Source organism: Oncorhynchus clarkii, chromosome 21, assembly GCF_045791955.1.
Source record: "Oncorhynchus clarkii lewisi isolate Uvic-CL-2024 chromosome 21, UVic_Ocla_1.0, whole genome shotgun sequence".
In the NCBI taxonomy this organism is placed as follows: Eukaryota; Metazoa; Chordata; class Actinopteri; order Salmoniformes; family Salmonidae; genus Oncorhynchus; species Oncorhynchus clarkii.
Window position 1 is genome coordinate 41,611,365 of NC_092167.1, and position 25,078 is coordinate 41,636,442.

General features: G+C 42.7%; 1 protein-coding gene across 1 annotated transcript in view; it reads right to left on the reverse strand.

The window, feature by feature from the left end:
- Positions 1-25,078, reverse strand: part of LOC139379056 (neurexin-2-like) — a 929,896-nt gene that overhangs the window by 549,742 nt on the left and 355,076 nt on the right. The window contains exon 6 of the mRNA XM_071121799.1: positions 21,647-21,691. Within this exon, the coding sequence (XP_070977900.1) occupies positions 21,647-21,691 (45 nt within the window). The remainder of the gene's footprint in view (positions 1-21,646; positions 21,692-25,078) is intronic.

The window sequence follows — 25,078 nt, forward strand, 5'->3', positions numbered from 1 at the left end:
TAATTTGACATCTGTTGGTCCACATACACACTGAACCACACACAAACCAACAGCCCTGCTCTGGGTTACAATGAACAACATTACATTTCCACAGTACAAATGCTACATACTGGGTGTATAGGTCGTTTGGGATGTACTGTACTTGTCCCTAATCCAGGCTGATTGGAGGTGGTAGAAAACAGACAATTATTTTCATCTTTATTTTCTCTTTTAATACAGTAGGGGAGAGTGGGGTAAGTTGAGCCAAAGGGGTAAGTTGAGCCGCCCTTGTTTCTAGGAAACCATACACAAAATTAATAGTTTGACCAAATATTTAGTTAAGAGGTCATCATTTAATGGAGTCTGTGAAGAAACCACATGGAAAATGTGGTAAACAAGTTAAGTAAAGAAAACAGATTTTCACAAAGTTCAATTTATTTATCGTGTTAGAGGTTTCATGATGCTTGTATCTCAACCAAAGTAGATACTTTTAAGATTGTTCTACACATCAGTTGGGATCTGTATAACCTTCAATATGAGGTCCTAAAGCTAGTATGAAAGCACATCCTTGTTTGCCTTGGGGTAAATTGAACCAATAGCCACGGGGTAAGTTAAGCCAATGGTAAGTTGAGCAAATTGAAGTGTTTTCTTCCCAGGTGTAATGCAAGGTATTATCGCTGGGATATAAGGTAACAACAGGGCCTATGTTAAAAAGTGTTTTTAAAAAGTACAAAGTGTTTGTTAGGTGTTAAGCATGTGTTAACATATGCTTAAAATGGATGTGTTGAATTGTGTTTGGGAAATAAAGATAGACATGATTTTAAAAAAGGTAGTGGTAATTATTCATTCAGTACAGACATATGTAGATGACTTAATTTACCCTGTCCTGCGGCTCAACTTACCCCATACTTACCCCATACCCGGGTAAGTTTAGCCAAAAGACCACTTTGTTTTGGACAAGCTACGTTTTTAAAACTGTAATGTTTACATGAGTTCAGATATTTTCCATGGATACATAACGTCCTGAAATATATGTCAAATCAACTCAAAGTTTATTGGTCGCTAACACAGCTTTGCAGATGTTATCGCAGGTGCACTGAAATGCTTGTAGATAGGCATCACCAGCCTGAATTTAAACTAGATTACACATATCTACACACAATACCCCATAATGACAAAGTTATGTTTTTAGAAATGTTTGCTAATTTATTGAAAATGAAATACAGAAATCTAATTTACATAAGTATTCACACCCATTTGCTATGAACCTCCAAATTGAGCTCAGGTGCATCCAATTTCCTTTGATCATCTTTCAGATGTCACTAGAACTTGATTGGAGTCCACCTGTGGGCAATTTAACTGTTTGGACATGATTTAGAAAGAAACCCACCTGTCTATATAAACTCCCACAACTGACAGTGCAGAAACTATACCATGCAGTCCAAGGAACTGTCCGTAGATCTGAGACATCTATCTGGGGAAGTGTATGAAGACCGTTTCCAAGAGCACAGTGGTCTCCATCAAAGAAATGGAACGACCCAGACAGCTGGCCGTCTGACCAAATTGACCAACCGGTCAAGAAGGACATTGGTCAGGGAGGTCACCAAGAACCATTTGACAGAACTCCACAGTTCTTTGGCTGCAAGGAAGATTGGGAGTAAATCCCCAAATCCAGATGTGCAAAGCTGATACAGACATACCCAAGATGACTCAAAGCTGATACAGACATACCCAAGATGACTCAAAGCTGATACAGACATACCCAGGATGACTCAAAGCTGATACAGACATACATACCCAAGATGACTCAAAGCTGATACAGACATACCCAAGATGACTCAAAGCTGATACAGACATACCCAAGATGACTCAAAGCTGATACAGACATACCCAAGATGACTCAAAGCTGATACAGACATACCCAAGATGACTCAAAGCTGATACAGACATACCCAAGATGACTCAAAGCTGTATTTGCCGCCAAAGGTGCTTCCACAAAGTATTGACTCGGGTGTGAATACTTATATAAATGAGATATTTCTGGTTTTCATTTTCAATAAATGTACAAACATTTAAAAAAACATGTTTTCATTTAGTTATTACGAGGTAGTGTGTATAGATGGGTGAGGGGGAAAAAAAGCTACTTAATCAAGTTTGAATAAAGGCTGTAAAAACAAAATGTGGAATAAATAAAGGTCTTTGAGTACTTTCTGAATGCACTGTATATCGATGTAGATATCTTTGTTAGAAATAATACTACATTTCCACTGAGGGAGTGATGCTGAATGTCAAAAATGGCTGAACTTAGCCCACCCACTCTCCCTTACCTGTAGGTTGATTTTGAGTATCTATTGAATCGGTTTTGTCGCTAGTTTCGAATATTCAACATTTTCTATCAATTGAGATGAATTGTAGCCTACGAAAAGGGAACATAAATTACATTGTGGTCTGTAAAACATTTTACCAAACTGTGTACCAAACCAAACTGTGAATACCAAACAAGCAAAAAATCGATTTCCATTCAACTTTTCTAACTTCACCAACACTTCATAAAACATTTATACAAATATGCCTGAGTTGAAAGTGAAAACCATGATGCCTTGTTCTTTTGAGGTCCTGAAAAAATCCCTGACAACAACTGCACTCCAAATGTCTCGTCCCCAGCAGAGCGCTCGGCTAGTCCTTTTTATTTGGTTACGTACTTCCCTCGAAACAGGGCAACCCATTTTTATGTCTGCTGTCACTACTTGAGGAGAATATATAGAGGTCAGTTTTGGTTATAGGAGACGTGGAAGAGGAGGTGGTGGAGGTGGAGTTGGGCACATCCCTGGTCTTCCTGGGGATGCAGGGCTGTCGATATGTTCGCCTGAGGGCAACGGCTCTGGAGGGGGAGGGGTCCTGTGGGGGGAGGAGACTGAGGGGGGAGAAGGGAGGAGGGTCAATGTTACCGGCTATCAGTCTTTCGAGAAGAATCATAGCCCAATTGGCCCAATTGATTCCAACACAGGGGGTTGGTTGGTGGAACCTTAATAGGAGAGGACGGGCTTGTGATAATGGTTGGAGCAGAATAAGTGAAATGGTATCAAATACATCAAACACATGGTTTCCATGGTTTCCATGTGTTTGATGCCATTCCATTTGCTCTGCTCCAGCATTATTATGAGCCATCCTCCCCTTAGCAGCCTCCACTGGATTCCAAGTACGAGTGAGTTTGACACAAAAAAACAGGGATCCATCGCAATTGAGTTCTCACTCCACGAACAACACAACCTCTTCTTGGCTGTTAGTTGAACCCATTTCCGGGACAGAATAAGATACGAACTGCAGCAATTAAGGGAGTTTTGGCAGCGGGCCCTGTGTGTTTAGCTGTGTGGTGGTTGTCGGTGTAGCGCTACGGTAGCCTGGCACTGGGTCCAGTAGTTAGCATCATTAGAGGGCCGTTAATGGAGGGAGCGTCAGCCAGCTGCCAGCCACCTGTGAGGATCACAGCTGAAAGAGGAATATAGGAGATTAGCACTGGTTTTAGCCCCATCTCTCTCTCTTTCTCGTCCTCTCTCACCGTTTTGCCTGCCCCTCTGTATTCAGAGCCTCTCAGATCACCCATTCATGCAAGAAAAAGTAACAAGAGGTAGTTAACGTTGTCGTCTCCATTTAACTATGTTTATAAAAAATACTGTTTCCTGGCAATATACCTACATGTGTTATGATGTTAATTGTTCCAAGTTGGTTACCTCAATTTGTCCATGTGATAAGATATACAGTTGAATCAAGGGAACTGGCTTTTGGCCAGAGCAAATTTCTACAGAATTTTAAGGGCGGTACTGGAGGTATTGCCTCAGTGTTCAGCTTAACAGAATATTATTGTTTGGCTTGATGTTGCTTGTGGTTGCATCATCAAACATTGGTCGTCATCATTAATTTGCCTGAGACTAACTGGTGATGACATCACAGCTAGCTGCTGGTTCAAAACGTTTTAAATACTACTAGAGAGTATGTGCCTGGATATTTCTCTTGGGCCTTTCTTAGTTTGTATCTCCGATTGTCCATTTGTCTGGAATCCAACAGCTCTTTCATACACAGTGTAGTCAGCCCCTCCTCTCTGCCTGACCTAAAAGGAGATGGAAAATTCAGCATCGTCACAAGCACTTCCTGAACTCACCACCTGTCATGTAACCTGTCACTATCTCCCTCTCCATCTGTCTCAGACAAACACACACAATGTTGTGCATGTAAACACATACAGTTGAAGTCAGAAGTTTACATGCACTTAGGTTGGAGTCATTAAAACTCGTTTTTCAACCACTCCACAAATGTCTTGTTAACAAACTATAGTTTTGGCAAGTCGGTTAGGACATCTACTTTGTGCATGTCGCAAGTAATTTTTCCAACAATTGTTTACAGACAGATTATTTCACTTATAATTCATTGTATCACAATTCCAGTGGGTCAGAAGGTTACATACACCTGTGTACATGTGGATGTATTTCAAGGCCTACCTTCAAACACAGTGCCTCTTTGCTTGACAACATGGGAAAATCAAAAGAAATCCGCCAAGACCTCAGAAAAACAATTGTAGACCTCCACAAGTCTGGTTCATCCTTGGGAGCAAGTTCCAAATGCCTGAAGGTACCACGTTCATCTGTACAAACAAAAGTACGCTAGTATAAACCCCATGGGACCACGCAGCCATCATACCGCTCAGGAAGGAGACACATTCTGTCTCCTAGAGATGAACGTACTTTGGTGTGAAAAGTGCAAATCAATCCCAGAACAGCAGCAAAGGACCTTGTGAAGATACTGGAGGAAACAGGTACAAAAGTATCTATATCCACAGTAAAACGTGTCCTATATAGACATAACCTGAAATGCCGCTCAGCAAGGAAGAAGCCACTGCTCCAAAACTGCCGTAAAAAATTTGTGGGCAGAACTGAAAAAGCTGAGTAAGGAGGCCTACAAATCTGATTCAGTTACACGAGCTCTGTCAGGAGGAATGGGCCAAAATTCACTCAACTTATTGTGGGAAGCTTGTGGAAGGCTACCTGAAACGTTTGACCCAAGTTAAACCATTTAAAGGCAATGCTACCGAATACTAATTGAGTGTATGCAAACTTCTGACCCACTTTTCCCACTGGGAAAAATAAAAGCTGTAATAAATCATTCTCTCTACTAGTATTCAGACATTTCATATTCTTAAAATGGTGGTTATCCTAACTGACCTAAGACAGGGAATTTTTACTAGGGTTAAATGTCAGGAATTGTGAAAAACTGAGTTTAAATGTATTTGGCTAAGGTGTGTGTAAACTTCCGACTTCAACTGTACCATACACACAAAGACACACACACCGTCTCATCCAAGCTTGGCCTTGTTCGAATGACTCTCTGGTGATTGACGTTTGCTGTTTCCTCGTTAAAGGATCAATAACATCTCAATTTCACTTTTTAAAGGCCGAAACCCCATCATGAAAGACTAACCTGTCTTCAGCAGACTACCCATCATGAAAGACTAACCTGCCTTCAGCTGACTACCCATCATCAAAGACTAACCTGCCTTCAGCAGACTACCCATCATGAAAGACGAACCTGTCTTCAGCAGACTACCCATCATGAAAGACTAACCTGTCTTCAGTTGACTACCCATCATGAAAGACTAACCTGTCTTCACCTGACTACCCATCATGAAAGACTAACCTGTCTTCACCTGACTACCCATCATGAAAGACTAACCTGCCTTCAGCTGACTACCCATCATGAAAAACTAACCTGTCTTCACCTGACTACCCATCATGAAAGACTAACCTGTCTTCACCTGACTACCCATCATGAAAGACTAACCTGCCTTCACCTGACTACCCATCATGAAAGACTAACCTGCCTTCAGCTGACTACCCATCATGAAAGACTAACCTGCCTTCAGCTGACTACCCATCATGAAAGACTAACCTGCCTTCACCTGACTACCCATCATGGAAGACTAACCTGCCTTCAGCTGACTACCCATCATGAAAGTCTTTCTAAGAATCTTTGTTGTGTGACATGCCAAGCCTTGTTCGGATGAGATATTGATGATGTTTTATACTGAGCCAGAGAATGAAACAATCCTATTAGATGAATGGAGCGCCAGTCAAAGGCAGCACATTTTCTCAAAGTGCTGCCAAACATATAACTAGGTGGCTAACACTTCTAGAGCCCTTTACTTTGAACAAGGCCCAAGACATTTTGTCCCGGCGCCAGCATTACATGGTAAAGCCTATTCGTTTAACACATACGAGGTCTGGATCATGTCCTCATGGCTGCAACACCTTATGGGCTACAAGCCTGACATTGGAGGCTTTGGAGGTAACACCTGGCACAAGACAGGATATGTCAAGGCAACAGTGACTACAAGGTAATACCACTAAGATCACATGTGGATCAAGAACACAGGCTGAGGATGAGAGAGGCGAGGGGCTTTGTTAAGAGTTCTATTGACTCTTGGGCTTCGGCTTTTTCTCTCTGTCAACATGAAAGGATTCTATCCAGATCATAGCCAATGATAATCCATTATACTGTGTGTGCTGGGTCAGTGAACCAATCCAAGTCGCTTAAACCTATATGCTCTAATCCGTGGTACATATTGTATGATCATGGTTTCTTCATGCTGGAGAGGGCAGAATCAGTGAAGCCAATTCCCCAGAGCTGCACCATAAGCTATTGCCTTTTTACCATTGATTTCTGAAAAAGCAGACAATGCACTCTTAATAATGGGTAAATGGAGTGGGTCGTTCTATTTATTTAAATGTATTTTATTTGAATCTAATATAAATGAGTAAATTATACATCATCCTAAAATGTTAACACAGATTTGGTGCAATGTTTAGTGTAGTTATCCTTCTGAAGTGTAGCAGGGCACCTTTCCATCAGTGCATCAGGCTTACATTTCCTCACGTATCCCATTGTAAGAGACCAAAAGGAATGTCCAGTGTTGATGAGTCTGATGACAATGGAAGTGGATCTGGGAGATGTAATGAAAGGTTGCATCTTGAAGTTTGTGATGGTGGGAAATTGGCTGTTTTCACTTCAGTTGCTCAGCCAGTGTTATTTTTGACACACCGTAACGTGTGAGGGAAATTACACTGGTTTACATGCAGAAAGGGTTTGAAGGACTCTGGGATAAAGCATGTAAAACCAGGTCATATCCACAGCTATGCACGGAGCATGCTATAGGACCATTTTTGGCAACCTTTGTTTCAGCCTCAGTTGTATCACGCCCTTAAATATTCAACTATCATTGCCGTCTATTTGATGATTAGTGGAATATATGTGTGCTTGCAGGGCTGGAACAAATGCATGCCCACCCTGCAAGCTAGATAAGAGGTCAGATAAATATGCCATCCAGCTATGAATTTTGGATTTGATGACGCTGCAAAGTCTCACCTGCATTTGGTAAAAGTTTCCATCTTGTTGCCACGGGACCGAAGTGACGCATTCTGGGAGAAACGTATCACCTTGTCAGCCAAGATATAATGATATCATATTGGTGTACTGGAACCAGGGCCATTTCTGACCCTCTTTTATTTACCTTAAATGTGCCCTGACAGCTCATTCCTTCTCGTGCCAAACCAACTGTGCTCCTCAGCACCGAATATATTATATGTAATGTCCTCAAGAAGACAATAGTAGCGCTACACCCGCCTTTCTATTTAACACGACAATAGACTGAGCGCTATGTAATTGATTCCTATTACAACATCGTAATTCCCCTCAAAACATGGCATGCAGCTCCAGCTCAGTGAGCAAATAGCCTGGGTATCAATGGAATACGGAGACTCACAGTGCCTTCGGAAAGTATTCAGACCCCTTGACTTTTTCCACATTTTGTTAGGTTACTGCCTATTTCTAAAAGTGATCAAATAGTTTTTTTCCCCTCAACAATATACACACAATACCCCATAATGACAAAGCAAAAACACTTTTTTAGAAATGTTTGCTAATTTATAAAAAAATAAAAAAATAAATGTCAAATTTACATAAGCATAAGCATAACACCCTTTACTCAGTACTTTGTTGAAGCACCTTTAGCAGCAATTAAAGCCTCGAGTCTTCTTGGGTATGATGCTACAAGCTTGGCACATGTGCATTTGGGGGGTTTCTCCCATTCTTCTCTGCAGATCCTCTCAAGCTCTGTCAGGTTGGATGAAGAGCGTCGCTGCACAGCTATTTTCAGGTCTCTCCAGAGATGTTCGATCGGGTTCAAGTCCAGGCTCTGTCTGGGCCACTCAAGGACATTCAGAGACTTGTCCCAAAGCCCCTCCTGCGTTGTCTTGGCTGTGTAGGGTCATTGTCCTTTTGGAAGGTGAACCTGCGCCCCAGTCTGAGGTCCTGAGCACTCTGGAGCAGGTTCTATACAAGGATCTCTCTGTACTTTTCTCCGATAATTTTTGTCTCGACCCTGACTAGTCTCCCAGACCATGCTGTTGAAAAATACCCCCACTGCATGATGCTGCCACCCCCAGGCTTCACCGTAGGTTTCCTCCAAACGTGATGCTTGTCATTCAGGCCAAAGAGTTGAATATTGGTTTCATCAGACCAGAGAATCTTGTTTCTCATGGTCTGAGAGTCCTTTAGGTGCCTTTTGGCAAACTCCAAGCGGGATGTCATGTGCCTTTTACTGAGGAGTGGCTTCCATCTGGCCACTCTACCATTAAGGCCTGATTGGTGGAGTGCTGCAGAGATGGTTGTCTTTCTGAAAGGCTTTCCCATCTCCACAGAGGAACTAAAGAGCTCTGTCAGAGTGACCATCGGGTTCTTGGTCACCTCCCTGACCAAAGCCCTTCTCCCCTGATTGCTCAGTTTGGCCTGGCAGCCAGCTCTAGGAAGAATCTTGGTGGTTCCAAACTTCTTCCATTTAAGAATGATGGAGGCCACTGTGTTCTTGAGGACCTTCAATGCTGCAGACATTTTTTGTTACCCTTCCCCAGATCTGTGCCTCAACACAATCCTGTCTCTGAACTCTACAGACAATTCCTTCAACCTCATGGCTTGCTTTTTGCTCTGACATGCAATGTCAACAGTGGGATCTTGCGTAGACAGGTGTATGCCTTTCCAAATCACGTCCAAACAATTGAATTTACTACAAGTGGACTCCAATCAAGTTCTAGAAACATCTCAAGGATGATCAAAAGAAACAGGATGCACCTGAGCTCAATTTCGAGTCTCATAGCAAAGAGTCTGAATACTTACATATGTAAATAAGGTATTACTGTTTTACATATTTTTTACGTAACAGAATGTAGAAAAAGTAAATTGTCTAAATACTTTCCGAAGGCACTGTATATAAAGCACAAAATCCCTGTGCAGGTGATAAACAGTTTCATTATGCTTCTTTGCAGCGTAGCTGGGTTTTCTGATCTGAGCATTGATGCGCTGACTTGTTCTCTGGACAAATCTCATTGCTGCTCAATCCATCGCTTGCTGTCATTGAAAATGAGCAATTAAGGCTTCGTTTACCTAACATTTATTGCGGAATAGCTCAAGCGCATTGTACACTTTATCATACTGAGATGCCAAAAAGTATTCATATATTTTCTAAACCGATGGTGTAATCAATATGTCACATAATGTAGGATACCAATAAAGTAACGTATTGAGAGTAAGAAGCTATAGAGGTACAGGATTGAATTAATCTGAGTCAATTTTGTATGAGATTCTCACAATCTGGCACATGCGTAAGCAGACACACACACACACACACACACACACACACACACACACACACACACACACACACACACACACACACACACACACACACACACACAGAGACCAACTATTCCCAAACCTCATTACAGGGCACAGCCAACTTAAATCCATAAAAAGTGCTGTTGATGTTAATCACCCAGCATCAGTGAACCAAACACAATCAGTGAAAAAAAACACCATCAGCGACCCAAACACCATCAGCGACCCAAACACCCTCAGTGAACCACAACACCGTCAGTGAACCACAACTCCATCAGTGAACCAAACACCATCAGTGAACCACAACACCGTCAGTGAACCACAACACCATCAGTGAACCAAACACCATCAGTGAACCACAACACTGTCAGTGAACCTAACACCGTCAGTGAACCTAACACTGTCAGTGAACCACACACATCAGCAAACCAAACACCATCAGTGAAACAAACACCGTCAGTGAACCTAACACCGTCAGTGAACCACACACATCAGCAAACCAAACACCATCAGTAAACCAAACACCGTCAGTGAACCACAACACCATCAGTGAACCACAACACCATCAGTGAACCAAAAACCATCAGTGAACCAAACACCATGTGAACCACACAGCGTTACTGAACCAAACACCAGTGAACCAAACACCATCCGTAAAGCACACACATCAGCAAACCAAACACCATCAGTAAACCAAACACCGTCAGTGAACCAAACACCATCAGCAAACCAAACACCATCAGTAAACCAAACACCGTCAGTGAACCAAACACCGTCAGTAAACCACAACACCGTCCGTGAACCACAAAACCATCAGCAAACCAAACACCATCAGTAAACCAAACACCGTCAGTGAACCAAACACCGTCAGTGAACCACAACACCGTCCGTGAACCACAACACCATCAGTAAACCAAACACCGTCCGTGAACCACAACACCGTCAGTGAACCACAACACCGTCAGTGAACCACAACACCATCAGTAAACCAAACACTGTCCGTGAACCACAACACTGTCAGTGAACCACAACACCGTCAGTGAACCACAACACCGTCAGTGAACCACAACACCATCAGTGAACCACAACACCGTCCGTGAACCTAACTCTGTCAGTGAAAATAACACCGTCAGTGAACGACAACACCATCAGTGAACGACAACACCGTCAGTGAACCACAACACCATCAGTAAACCAAACACCGTCAGTGAACCAAACACCATCAGTGAACCACAACACCGTCAGTGAACCACAACACCGTCAGTGAACCACAACACCGTCAGTGAACCACAACACCGTCAGTGAACACACAACACCGTCAGTGAACCACAACACCGTCAGTGAACCTCAACACCGTCAGTGAACGACAACACCATCAGTGAACCACAACACCGTCAGTGAACCACAACACCATCAGTAAACCAAACACTGTCAGTGAACCAAACACCATCAGTGAACCACAACACCGTCAGTGAACCACAACACCGTCAGTGAACCACAACACCGTCAGTGAACCACAACACCGTCACTGAACCACAACACAGTCAGTGAACCAAACACCATCAGTGAACCACAACACCGTCAGTGAACCAAACACCATCAGTGAACCACAACACCGTCAGTGAACCACAACACATTCAGTGAACCACAACACCGTCAGTGAAACACAACACCATCAGTGAACCAAACACCATCAGTGAACCACAACACTGTCAGTGAACCACACAGAGTTATTGAACCAAACATCAGTGAACCACAACACCGTCAGTGAACCACAACACCGTCAGTGAACCAAACACCATCAGTGAACCACAACACTGTCAGTGAACCACACAGCGTTATTGAACCAAACACCAGTGAACCAAACACCATCAGTGAACCACAACACCGTCAGTGAACCACAACACATTCAGTGAACCACAACACCGTCAGTGAAACACAACACCATCAGTGAACCTAACACCGTCAGTGAACCAAACACCATCAGTGAACCACACAGAGTTATTGAACCAAACATCAGTGAACCACAACACCGTCAGTGAACCACAACACCGTCAGTGAACCAAACACCATCAGTGAACCACAACACCGTCAGTGAACCAAACACCATCAGTGAACCACAACACCGTCAGTGAACCACAACACCATCAGTGAACCACAACACCGTCAGTGAACCAAACACCATCAGTGAACCACAACACCGTCAGTGAACCACAACACCGTCAGTGAACCACAACACCGTCAGTGAAAATAACACCGTCAGTGAACGACAACACCGTCAGTGATCCACAACACCGTCCGTGAACCTAACTCTGTCAGTGAAAATAACACCGTCAGTGAAAATAACACCGTTAGTGAACGACAACACCGCCAGTGAACTACAACACCGTCAGTGAACCACTACACCGTCAGTGAACCACAACACCGTCAGTGATCCACAACACCGTCAGTGAACCACAACATCGTCAGTGAACGACAACACCATCAGTGAACCAAACACCATCAGTGAACCACAACACTGTCAGTGAACCACACAGAGTTATTGAACCAAACATCAGTGAACCACAACACCGTCAGTGAACCACAACACCGTCAGTGAACCAAACACCATCAGTGAACCACAACACTGTCAGTGAACCACACAGCGTTATTGAACCAAACACCAGTGAACCAAACACCATCAGTGAACCACAACACCGTCAGTGAACCACAACACATTCAGTGAACCACAACACCGTCAGTGAAACACAACACCATCAGTGAACCTAACACCGTCAGTGAACCAAACACCATCAGTGAACCACACAGAGTTATTGAACCAAACATCAGTGAACCACAACACCGTCAGTGAACCACAACACCGTCAGTGAACCAAACACCATCAGTGAACCACAACACCGTCAGTGAACCAAACACCATCAGTGAACCACAACACCGTCAGTGAACCACAACACCATCAGTGAACCACAACACCGTCAGTGAACCAAACACCATCAGTGAACCACAACACCGTCAGTGAACCACAACACCGTCAGTGAACCACAACACCGTCAGTGAAAATAACACCGTCAGTGAACGACAACACCGTCAGTGATCCACAACACCGTCCGTGAACCTAACTCTGTCAGTGAAAATAACACCGTCAGTGAAAATAACACCGTTAGTGAACGACAACACCGCCAGTGAACTACAACACCGTCAGTGAACCACTACACCGTCAGTGAACCACAACACCGTCAGTGATCCACAACACCGTCAGTGAACCACAACATCGTCAGTGAACGACAACACCATCAGTGAACGACAACACCGTCAGTGAACCACAACACCGTCAGTGAACCTAACACCGTCAGTGAACCTAACACCGTCAGTGAACCTAACTCTGTCAGTGAAAATAACACCGTCAGTGAACGACAACACCGTCAGTGATCCACAACACAGTCAGTGAACCACAACACCGTCAGTGAACCTAACACCGTCAGTGAACCTAACACCATCAGTGAACCTAACACTGTCAGTGAACCACAACACTGTCAGTGAACCACACAGCGTTATTGAACCAAACACCAGTGAACCAAACACCATCAGTGAACCACAACACCGTCAGTGAACCACAACACATTCAGTGAACCACAACACTGTCAGTGAAACACAACACCATCAGTGAACCTAACACCGTCAGTGAACCAAACACCGTCAGTGAACAACAACACTGTCAGTGAACCACAACACCGTCAGTGAACCAAACACCATCAGTGAACCACAACACCGTCAGTGAACCAAACACCATCAGTGAACCAAACATCAGTGAACCAAACACTATCTGTGAACCACACATGCATGATCAGTGAAAAAAACACTGTCAGTAAACCAAACACCATCAGTGAACTATAACACCGTCAGTGAATCAAACACCGTCAGTGAACCACATAACAGTGAACCACACACTGTCAGTGAACCACACACCGTCAGTGAACCACAACACCATCAGTGAACCACAACACCGTCAGTGAACCATAACACCATCAGTGAACCAAACACAGTCAGTGAACCAAACACCATCAGCGAACCAAACACCATCAGTGAACCACAACACCATCAGTGAACCATAACACCGTCAGTGAACCATAACACCATCAGTGAACCAAACACAGTCAGTGAACCAAACACCATCAGCGAACCAAACACCATCAGTGAACCACAACACCATCAGTGAACCACAACACCGTCAGTGAACCACAACACCATCAGTGAACCACAACACCATCAGTAAACCACACCGTCAGTGAACCACACACACCAGTGAACCAAACACCGTCAGTGAACCACAACACCATCAGTGAACCAAACACCATCAGTGAACCAAACACCAGTGAACCAAACACCATCAGTTAACCACAACACCATCAGTGAACCACAACACCGTCAGTGAACTACAAACACCATTGAACCACACACCGTCAGTGAACCACAACACCATCAGTGAACCAAACACCATCAGTGAACCACAACACCATCAGTGAACCACAAAACCGTCAGTGAACCACACACACCAGTGAACCACACACCGTCAGTGAACCAAACACTATCAGTGAACCACACCATCAGTGAACCAAACACTATCAGTGAACCACACACGATCAGTGAAAAAAACACTGTCAGTGAACCAAACACCGTCAGCGAACCACAACACCATCAGTGAACCACAACACCGTCAGTGAACTACAAACACCATTGAACCACACACTGTCAGTGAACCACAACACCATCAGTGAACCAAACACCATCAGTGAACCACAACACCATCAGTGAACCACAAAACCGTCAGTGAACCACACACTATCAGTGAACCACACCATCAGTGAACCAAACACTATCAGTGAACCACACACGATCAGTGAAAAAAACACTGTCAGTGAACCAAACACCGTCAGCGAACCACACATCGTCAGTTAACCACACAACTTGCGATACCCTGCTTGTAAGCCAAAAGATTCGGTACCAGTCAAAAGTTTGGACAAATCTACTAATTCAACAGTTTTTCTTTATTTTTACTATTTTCTACATTGTAGAATAAGAGTGAAGGCATATAACACATATGGAATCATGTAGTAACCAAAAAAAGTGTTAAACAAATCAAAATACATTTTATATTTGAGATTCGTCAAAGTAGCCACCTTTTGCTTTGATGACAGCTTTGCACACTCTTGGCATTCTCTCAACCAGCTTCACCTGGAATGATTTTCCAAAACTCTTGAAGGAGTTCCCACATATGATGAGCACTTGTTGGCTGCTTTTCCTTCACTCTGCAGTCCAACTCATCCCAAACCATCTCAATTAGGTTGAGGTTGGGTGATTGTGGAGGCCAGGTCATTTGATGCAGGACTCCATTCCCTCTCCTTCTTGGTCATACAGCCCTTACACAGCCTGGAGGTGTGTTGGGTCATTGTCCTGTTGAAACACAAATGATAGTCCCACTAAGCGCAAACCTGATGGGACGGTGTATCAATGCAGAATGCTGTAGTAGCCATGCTGATTAAGTGTGCCTTGAATTCTAAATAAACCACTGACAGTGTAACCAGCAAAGCACCCCCACACCATCACACCTCCTTCTCCATGCTTCACGTGGGAACCACACATGCAGAGATCATCCGTTCACCTACTCTGCGTCTCACAAAGACACAGCTGTTGTAACCGAAAATCTCAAATTTGGACTCATCAGACCAAAGGACAGATTTCCACTAATGTCCAATGCTCGTGTTTCTTGGTCCAAGCAAATCTCTTCTTATTATTGGTGTCCTTTAGTAGTGATTTCTTTGCAGCAACCATGAAGGCCTGATTCACGCAGTCTCCTCTGAACAGTTGATGTTGAGATGTGTCTGTTTCTTGAACTCCGTGAAGCATTTATTTTTGCTGCAATTTCTGAGACTTGTCCTCTGCAGCAGAGGTAACTCTGGGTCTTCCTTCCTTGTGGCGGTCTTCATGAGATACAGTTTCATCAAAGCACTTTCTGGTTTTTGCAATTGCACTTGAAGAACCTATAAAAGTTTTTGAAATGTTCCCTATTGACTGAGCTTCATGTCTTAAAGTAATGATGGACGGTTGTTTCTCTCTGCTTATTTGAGCTGTTCTTGCCATTATATGGACTTGGTCTTTTACCAAACAGGGCTATCTTCTGTATACCAACCCTACCTTGTCACAACACAACTGATTGGCTCAAACACATTAAGGCACATCTGTTAATTGAAATGCATTCCAGGTGACTATCTCATGACTGGTTGAGAGAATTCCAAGAGTGTGCATTAGCGGTCATCAAGGCAAAAGGTGGCTACTTCTCAAATAAAAAATAAAATAATATCATAGAGTCGCCGCTTCATTGTTGACGTTGAGACTGGTGTTTTGCGGGTACTATTTAATGAATCTGCCAGTTGAGGACTTGTGAGGCGTCTGTTAATCAAACTAGACACTCTAATGCACTTGTCCTCTTGCTCAGTTGTGCACTGGGGCCTCCCACTCCTCTTTCTATTCTGGTTAGAGCCAGTTTGAGCTGTTCTGTGAAGGGAGTAGTAGACAGCGTTGTACGAGATCTTCAGTTTCTTGGCAATTTCTCGCATGGAATAGCCTTACTTTCTCAGAAGAAGAATAGAACTCTTCTGAGTTTCAGAAGAAAGGTCTTTGTTTCTGGCCATTTTGAGCTTGTAATTGAACCCACAAATGCTGATGCTCCAGATACTCAGCTAGTCTAAAGATGGTCGATTTTTTTTCTTCTTTAATCTGACAACAGTTTTTAGCTGTGCTAACATAATGGCAAAAGGGTTTTCTAATAATAATTAGCCTTTTAAAATGATAAATGTGGATTAGCTAACACAACGTGCCATTGGAACACAGTAGTGACGGTTGCTGATAATGGCATTTGTACTCCTATGTAGATATTCCATTAAAAATCTGCCGTTTCCAGCTACAAGAGTCATTTACAAAATTAACAATGTCAACAGTCATTTACAAAATTAACAATGTCAACACTATATTTCTGATCAATTTGATGTTATTTTAATGGACAAAAAAATGGCCCTTCTTTCAAAAACAATAACATTTCTAAGTGACCCAAAACTTTTGAACGGTAGTGTTGATTTTTGTTTACGACATGATTCCATATGTGTATTTTAAAGTTTTGCTGTATTCACTGTTATTCTATAATGTAGAAAATAGTAAAAATAAATAAAAAATGAGTAGGTGTGTCCAAACGTTTGATTGGTAAAGTAAATAGAAACTGGATTCCTAGCTTATTACAGCTCAGGATAAGACATGTACAACCTGGTTGTTTGGCGAGCTACGGGAGACCTGTGGAGACAGAGTGCAGTTCAGCATTGTGCTCTAACAGCAGAACCTGGGGTGTGCTTGGCTGAGCGTGTCACTGGCTCATTGACCATGATGGGCTCTGTGACACTAAGTTAACGCCAGAGAGTTCTCTACTGGATACCCTCTCATCAGGGGCCTGCCTGGACAAGGGCCTTTGTTCTTGAAGCAACAACAACAACACACACACACACACACACACACACACACACACACACACACACACACACACACACACACACACACACACACACACACACACACACACACACACAAACATATTCACACACACACACAGAAACATATTCACAAACACATTCACACACACAGTGTCAGAGTGCAAACCAGGTGAAGCACCCTCAGTGGCTTCTCTACTGCCTACATAGATTTGGTCTGGCATCAAAGTGAAGCCGTGCAGGCGGTCTTTGATAGTGGGACTGGGGCGGCTGTATCTTAGTATGGATCTACTGACAGATTAATCAGTGTTCGCCCAGTATGGAAGGTGTTGGAACAACAGACAGTGTAGAAAACAGATGTTCCTGGAAACACATATCAAAGGGAGTGCGTTCAGTGAACCACTCATGCCTAGTAAGTAAGTAATGATGGAACTACTGAAGTCCCTCCTGTAACTCGTCCGTTACACACTGTTTGGAGGTGGTGCTACCCATTCAAGTTTTTTACTACTTCTAACAGTTCCTTCATTGTGGACAACATTGTAAAATTGGTTTTTGGCTTAGCAATCATGCACAGAAATGGACAATCTTACCTTGACAGTAAATCGCTTACTTGATTGAAGTTCAGGTCTTCAATTTGATAATGTCTTACTACTTACCTTCAACATAGTTTTTAACTGCTAGAGGCAAATATCATCATGTCCACATTGACAATTTTCAACCAAAGTTAGTTATCAGCATTAAATCAACATTTCAAATACAGTATCAGAGGCAGAGCCAATGAATTCCGTCTCAAATAAATTATCCAACAATAATGATTTTCATTGGTCCGCGAATGCAAACATGTCACACATGCAATGATGACCCCCTTTGACGCCTTTCCCTAAGACAGGTTGAAGTAGGGCTGTGAAGGTCTGAGCAGAGGGAGGGGGTCTGTTCCGCGAGGAATCCTCCTACAGGTGGCTGGCAGCTGGACTGAACAACTAGCAGTGACTGAACTTAGTGTCAAAGATCCGGAAGTCTTCAGGCATCAATATGGAGTCTTTAGCTCTGAGGGCTAATCCAAATGATGCCTTAATTTGCTGTACCAACCCTGAGTTAGTGATGGTTGGGGCTTGGGGGGGGGGGGCAAAGGGAGCACAGGAGGGACGGGGGCAGTCTTTTGAGATCATTCACAAGTGTTAAAGTATGGAGAGAGGGAGCTTTAGTTGTGTGTTGGGCAGGTAAGGAGAGTTGGGTTGGAGGGTGAACTGTTAGTACTTTAGTAAGTAGGGGAGAGTCAGACACAAAAATGGTTGTTAGTACAGTTACAACATACAGGTTGGATTCAAACAGTAGTATTAGTAACATATTGTTTTAGTAAATTTAGTAGTAGTAGTATCAAAACAATTAGGAGGAGTCTTTAAGGTCCTCTGCAATTTGATTTGTCCATCCAGATCATATTTTCGGACTGAAAGCGTGTGACAGGGGCTTGTTTTGGTTAAGAAGAAACAAAATGATTCCATCCAAGCTACTTAGAAGGACATGAGACATGCACTGAATGACTGAATGACAAAATGGAAAGTTCAAGGAGTCCATTGGACAAAACAAAACACATGAACCAACAGAGGCAACAATCAAACAAAAACACAATCACTTTGAGAGGAGGCGGCAATGGGAAAAGGAAAGCCCAAACTGCAGAGGGCAACACTACTACACCAGACGAATGGAGAAGTAAAAGGTTAAGGGTGATATTAGGACAAGAACGCCAAAGGAAAGAACACCCATCTAGACACGTGTGCAGACTGGCGCTCGCTGGGCTAGAGCAGCGGAGACACCCTTGAGGGGTAGGATGCAGATGTCTATGATGCTAGCCAGAAAAACAACATGCAAACAGGATGCATGATCCAAACCGAAAGGAAATGTACAGCACAATGAGGGACCAAACCGATGGAACAACCACAGATGCATGTAGTCAACTAAAAAAGGAGAGGGTTTTAAAGAACTGGAAAATCTAAGTGAGGGAATAGGGATTCCACTGTCAACGGTGAGAAGAGGGGTGAATGTAACATTCAAATTGTTCAATCTAAGAGCTATATGAACTCCCTTTACTACACCTCCTACTCGCCATCTATTTTTGTGCATGTGCTAACAACTAGCCAGTAGCTTATGAACAACCCCTCCATAATCTTTCCATTACTTTTACAGGTAATTACACAAATTGGCACTAAGTGACTTTGAACATACACATACAGTGTGATTTGATTGCTTGAGTCATTTACAGTAGTTATGAAACCCATAACTGGTTAGAACAACAGTGATCTCAGGCTGGTCTTTTGTTCTGCTGTACAGTAGGCTCTCTCGTTTGATTCCACTCCAACTCAGGGGTTGGATGGCTAACACAACCTACTTACTGTAGGCATCGCTCCTCTAGTCACTTAGAAAATGAAAAGCTGTTCCCCCTCTTTATTTTTCCCTTTTTCCTTACTTTTTCCCTAGCAAGGTAAGGAGTGAGGTCGTATTATTGGTTTTCATAAGTTATATATATAAAAAAGGTAACAAACCCTGAATAAAAGGGGGTGGCTGGAGAGTTACGTGGCCACACGGATACTAGTGTAATGATTGATATATGTATGTATATATTATAGCCATGATATATGCATATACATATATTCTTTAATGTAATTGGTTTATCAATAAACAACAACCAAAAGATAAGGGGGTCAACTCTTACATGCAGGGGGCCAGGCCAGTAAACTCAGAGGTAACAAGAGTTAGTGTTAGTGATGGAGACTGTAGATCGGACACAGTCGAGACATTCCAAGAGGTTGTCCCTACATGCCTTGTAAGTTTGGTGGGGAGAGTGTAACCCATTAAAATGTTTTTTTTTTACTGGGGGACCCAAATCCAGTGACAGGAAGTAAGAAACTAAGCAACAATGGCTATCTGGGAAGGCCAAACAGAACAAAATCCCCTTCTCTTTCGTTTCCTCTGTAGATGCCTGTTGCCTGCATGTGTTAATCCAAGAAGAACCATGAAATCAGTCATTTACTGTCCTTAATACTTATTTACACATCAAATAAAATGATCTACTTTAAATTTGATCTTAATTTTACAGCGTTTCTGCTTTGGCAACAAACAACTAAGGCCTAGTGTTCATTGAGTCATTTATACTAGTGCATGGCAATGCTGTAATTCAACATGTAAATCAATGATCATCCTTCTGGGGATATTTCTGAAGGAATTGTCATGGATTACCAGAATGTCTTCTAACAAAATATCCACATCAGTACTCTTACGCCAACCAGCCTCTTACCCTATCCTTGCTTATTTAGTCTATTCTAATCCTTCCTAAGAAATACATCACTTTTCCCATTTCCTTTAGCAAACCAGCAGCAGCACTTTCCTGACTTGTCCTGTTGTCCTGACTCCTGAAAGCCTGGCTATACACAAGAAAGCCTTAGTAGCAGACAAGGGGACAGTATTTACCATTCAGACACAATGGCATTGAATTAAGTGTGGATGTTGAGTCCAGGTATGGGCTCAGCGCTGAACCAGCTCAGTCCTAAATCACACTGTAGGTCTCTAATGGGATCGAGCCCTCATTTGAGGCCCTGCTTTACGGCCATGTTTCTGCCACTAAATCAGGAGGTGTAAATACGGACCTGACCTCTATTAACGTTTGAGTGGGAACCACAGGCCTTGGCACACACATATTTGCTGCAGTACATTCTCGGCCAAACCTGTAGATAGTTGCCGAAGGAATAGGTAGACTCATTTAAATCTTAACAATACAATTGCCTTCAACTAAGTTGGACAAATGTTTTTTGCATATATTTTTACGTAGTTAATTCAAAGTCGACTAGGTTAGCTTAGTTATATAACACACTGTTAAAGTAGACTGACAAATGTTCAAACTTTCTAACATTAAATATATAGATCATCTAGTATCAGACGTAGTAGAATATTACCCACATGGCCTGAGTTCTTACTACCTGTCACTGGGGTTGTAAAAGTAGGGGTTATTCTCTGTCAATGGAGTCCGCTGTGTACGTCCACATCAAGGACACTTGTTGGGAAGAAAAATAGGGGATAGGTTTTGTCGTTGTCAATTCAGAAGTTGATATCTTTCTTGGAAAATAATTCTTTATTTCTTCATACGGCGTTTGAGAAAAAAAATCTAACAATTCTAAATTGTTGCTAAAGGACAGACCTCTTTCAGTGGATAGTTTTCTATTTTTGTAGGAAGGGAGGAGAGGAATATTGGATGGTAAAAAGTGGAAACGGACAAAGAAGTAAAATAAAGACAAATAGAGAGGTGATTGTTTTCAGCTACCTTGGAATCGATGGAAGTTTGTATTTTCAGTAAGAGCAAACGGAATAGAAAGAGGTAACGGAAACCCAGGGCAAACCAAAGTAAAGACAATTAGAATGATATCTACCATGTAATGCAGTTTGTTTACCATAGCGTGTCCAATGCCTGCGTGCTTCAGGAGAAAACAGGGGGAGGAGAAAGCAAAAAAAGAATGACAAACCGTAAACTCAAAGTTTCGAACTTCAAAAACAAATTTTTACGAGATTTCGCCTTTTTTTTTTTTTTTTTTACAATAAACAATCAGGTTAATTTAAGAGTAGGCGATAATAAACCAACCAATCAATCCTTGAAATGTCCAAAAATAAATAAAGTAGGCTTTATTTTTATTTTTTCAATATCATACAAATCTTCCAAATAAAGAAATAAAGAAAGTAATTGGAAAAAGTTTGACTTTTCGTATTAAAGGGTTTTTCCAAAAAATATAAAAGATAAAACAATATCATTACATTTGTTAGTATGTAAGTACGCAAGTTAAATAGAAAAAAGAACAGATGACTCACATTCCGTGAATGACACAATGTTAGTTGTACAAATTAAAGGAAAACCAAATCACCAAATAATATAATACATTGGAGAATTCTGAAGCTTGTTGTTAGTAAAAAGACAAGAGTTAGCAAATCAATTTTCACAGAGGGGTTGGGGGCAGATTGGGGGTGGGGCTTGTTTTTTGAGTGCGAAAGGGAATGAAGGAAAAGCAGTTCACTGTTAGTATTAACCACTTCTAATAGGCTAGTCTTGACTGTGGGTGTGGCTGGTAGGAGGGACAAGCTCTGTTAGAATCGGTGCTCCATTGCAGGGGGTGTGGCCAATCACATTCCGAATGCTTGGCAGGTTATATTTTCCTAAGCAAACTTTATCTCGAGTTGCTTTTCTCTAGATCTTGTGCAAGAAACAGTTTAGGGAGTATGGAGAAGCCAGAAAAAAAACTGCAAAATGTAAATGTTCAAAATGACCACAACAGTTAAAATGGCTAAGAGACGAAGGATAACAGTATTGACAATGATAATCAGAAAGTTAGAGCTATTCCATTTCAATGGGGTAAGAACAATTAAACAAACATTACATTTATTGCATAGTTTGAAGCAGAAAAGAGAGCAAGAGAGTGAGATAAAGAGATACATAAATGAAAGAAAGAAATACATTAAGAATGAAAGCGATTGAAATACATTTAGTTCATTTTGCACATGCAGTAAGTATCCTTCAGTCTGCCTCCTGAAAGAGAGAGATATTCAGTTATTCAAGTTCACTTCCAAAACAACCAAAACCCATATCCTCTACTCCTAAGGAGAGAAACAAACACACAAGACACTGTGTTAAGAGTCCACTATTTATATGTACTTAATGGCAAATAGTTGCCTGGGTTTTCCTCACAATTCACTGTGAATGATGACAATGAATGTACTGCAATGTACTGTAATTTTGAATTCACACTTTGTCATGTGATGTCTGTATGAAGCCTGATGTCATTTGAACCTTAATTCCCAATTAGTGAAGAAAGTAGAGGTTTTAGTTAGATGACTTTGTGTGTGTGTGTGTGTGTGTGTGTGTGTGTGTGTGTGTGTGTGTGTGTGGTGTGTGTGTGTGTGTCTATGCTTGCTATCCGGAGTCACCAGGAATCGTTAACACCCGGTTTTCAGGAACACAGTACTTTCAACCTAACTTCCATTTTCCCTGAAAAACAGAAGTGGGACTCCGCTTTTTGTTATTTATAGGCCTGCAATGTTAGGTCAATGTTAGGTCAATGTTAGGTCAATGTTAGGTCAATGTTAGGTCAATGTTAGGTCAATGCTTGCATGCAAACGTGTACCCTGGTGCCTGCATTGAGGACATAACGCAGCTTTGTGTTGCTCACTCTGTATGTGCCCAGTGGGTTAGTTAGCGTGTATACAGTTTGTGTGGGAGGGAATAAGAGTGGCAGCCACACATCTGAGCTAAATGCCAGCGGGGTTAGCCAAAAAAGAAAATGTCCGCCCACTGTTCGATCCCGGGTCACGTTAAGCCGCGTCGAGCATCTCCGCTCTGCGGCTAATGACTTATGTTAATCCATTAATTAGGTAAATAAGTTCCAACAGTGGGTGTGAAATTTGCATATGTATGCCTCTCTGCCTCGTCAAAGACCTACAATGCGCTTGTATCTCTAATCGTCCCAAAACACATCAACAGTTACATCAAGCCCATAACTTGATTGAGACTCAAAGGGATTGGTGACGCAGAACAATGGTTTATTAAATTAGACAAATTACGAAGGTGACAATGACTTTGTGTCTTTGTCTCACAGGCAGATAGCAATTATGTGAATCATCTTTTTTTTTTGTGAGAAGCATGATTAAATATTACGTGTGTGGGGTTTCAGATCCCCCTGGGGTTTGATGTCTGAATCCTGAATTTATCTGGGATCTCTACAAACTTCTTACATGAAAGGACAGTCTAGGAATGCATGGGGAAAATTAATCTCCTCAAACTGATGATGATCTTTCGATGAACATAAAAGTGGGGATGACGAACATAAAGTATGGAGAGAAGTCAGTCTGAAGTCATCCCTTCATCAAAGTTTTGGAGAGAGGTATTACACAAATGTATGTTCACACCCTGAAATGACCAAAGTTGCCATAGAGATCTTCAACCAACATTCCAGACCAAAACTCCCCCTTTAACTTCTAAGCATGTCATAGCATGGCCGCATGTTAAATAATTGAAGGGAAGATAGGCAAAGAAAGACAGAGGAAAGAAAGAGGTATAGCTTAATATAACACCCTCCGAAACTATCTGAGATTCACTAAAACCTTTATGAACCTGTAGAGCGAGAGAGAGAAAGAGAAAGAGAGGGTGGCAGAGAGAGAGAGGGGGGGAGAAAGAGAGGGTGGCAGAGAGAGAGAGGGGGGGAGAAAGAGAGGGTGGCAGAGAGAGAGAGGGGGGGAGAAAGAGAGGGTGGCAGAGAGAGAAAGGGGGGGAGAAAGAGAGGGTGGCAGAGAGAGAGGGGGGGAGAAAGAGAGGGTGGCAGAGAGAGAGAGGGGGGAGGAGAAAGAGAGGGTGGCAGAGAGAGAGAGGGGGGAGGAGAAAGAGAGGGTGGCAGAGAGAGACGGAGGGGGGAGAAAGAGAGGGTGGCATAGAGAGAGTGTGGCAGAGAGAGAGGGGGGGAAGAGAGGGTTGCAGAGAGAGAGAGAGGGGGGGAGAAAGAGAGGGTGGTAGAGAGAGGGGGGGGAGAGAGGGTGGTTGAGAGAGAGAAGGGGGAGAAAGAGAGGGTGGCAGAGAGAGAGAGGGGGGAGAAAGAAAGGGTGGCAGAGAGAGAGAGGGGGGGAGAAAGAGAGGGTGGCAGAGAGAGAGAGGGGGGAGAAATAGAGGGTGGCAGAGAGAGAGGGAGGTCGGGAGAAAGAGGGTGGCAGAGAGAAAGAGGATGGCAGAGAGAGAGAGAGAGGGTGGCAGAGAGAGAGAGGGGGAGGGAAGAGAGGGTGGCAGAGAGAGAGGGGGGGAAGAGAGGGTGGCAGAGAGAGGGGGGGAT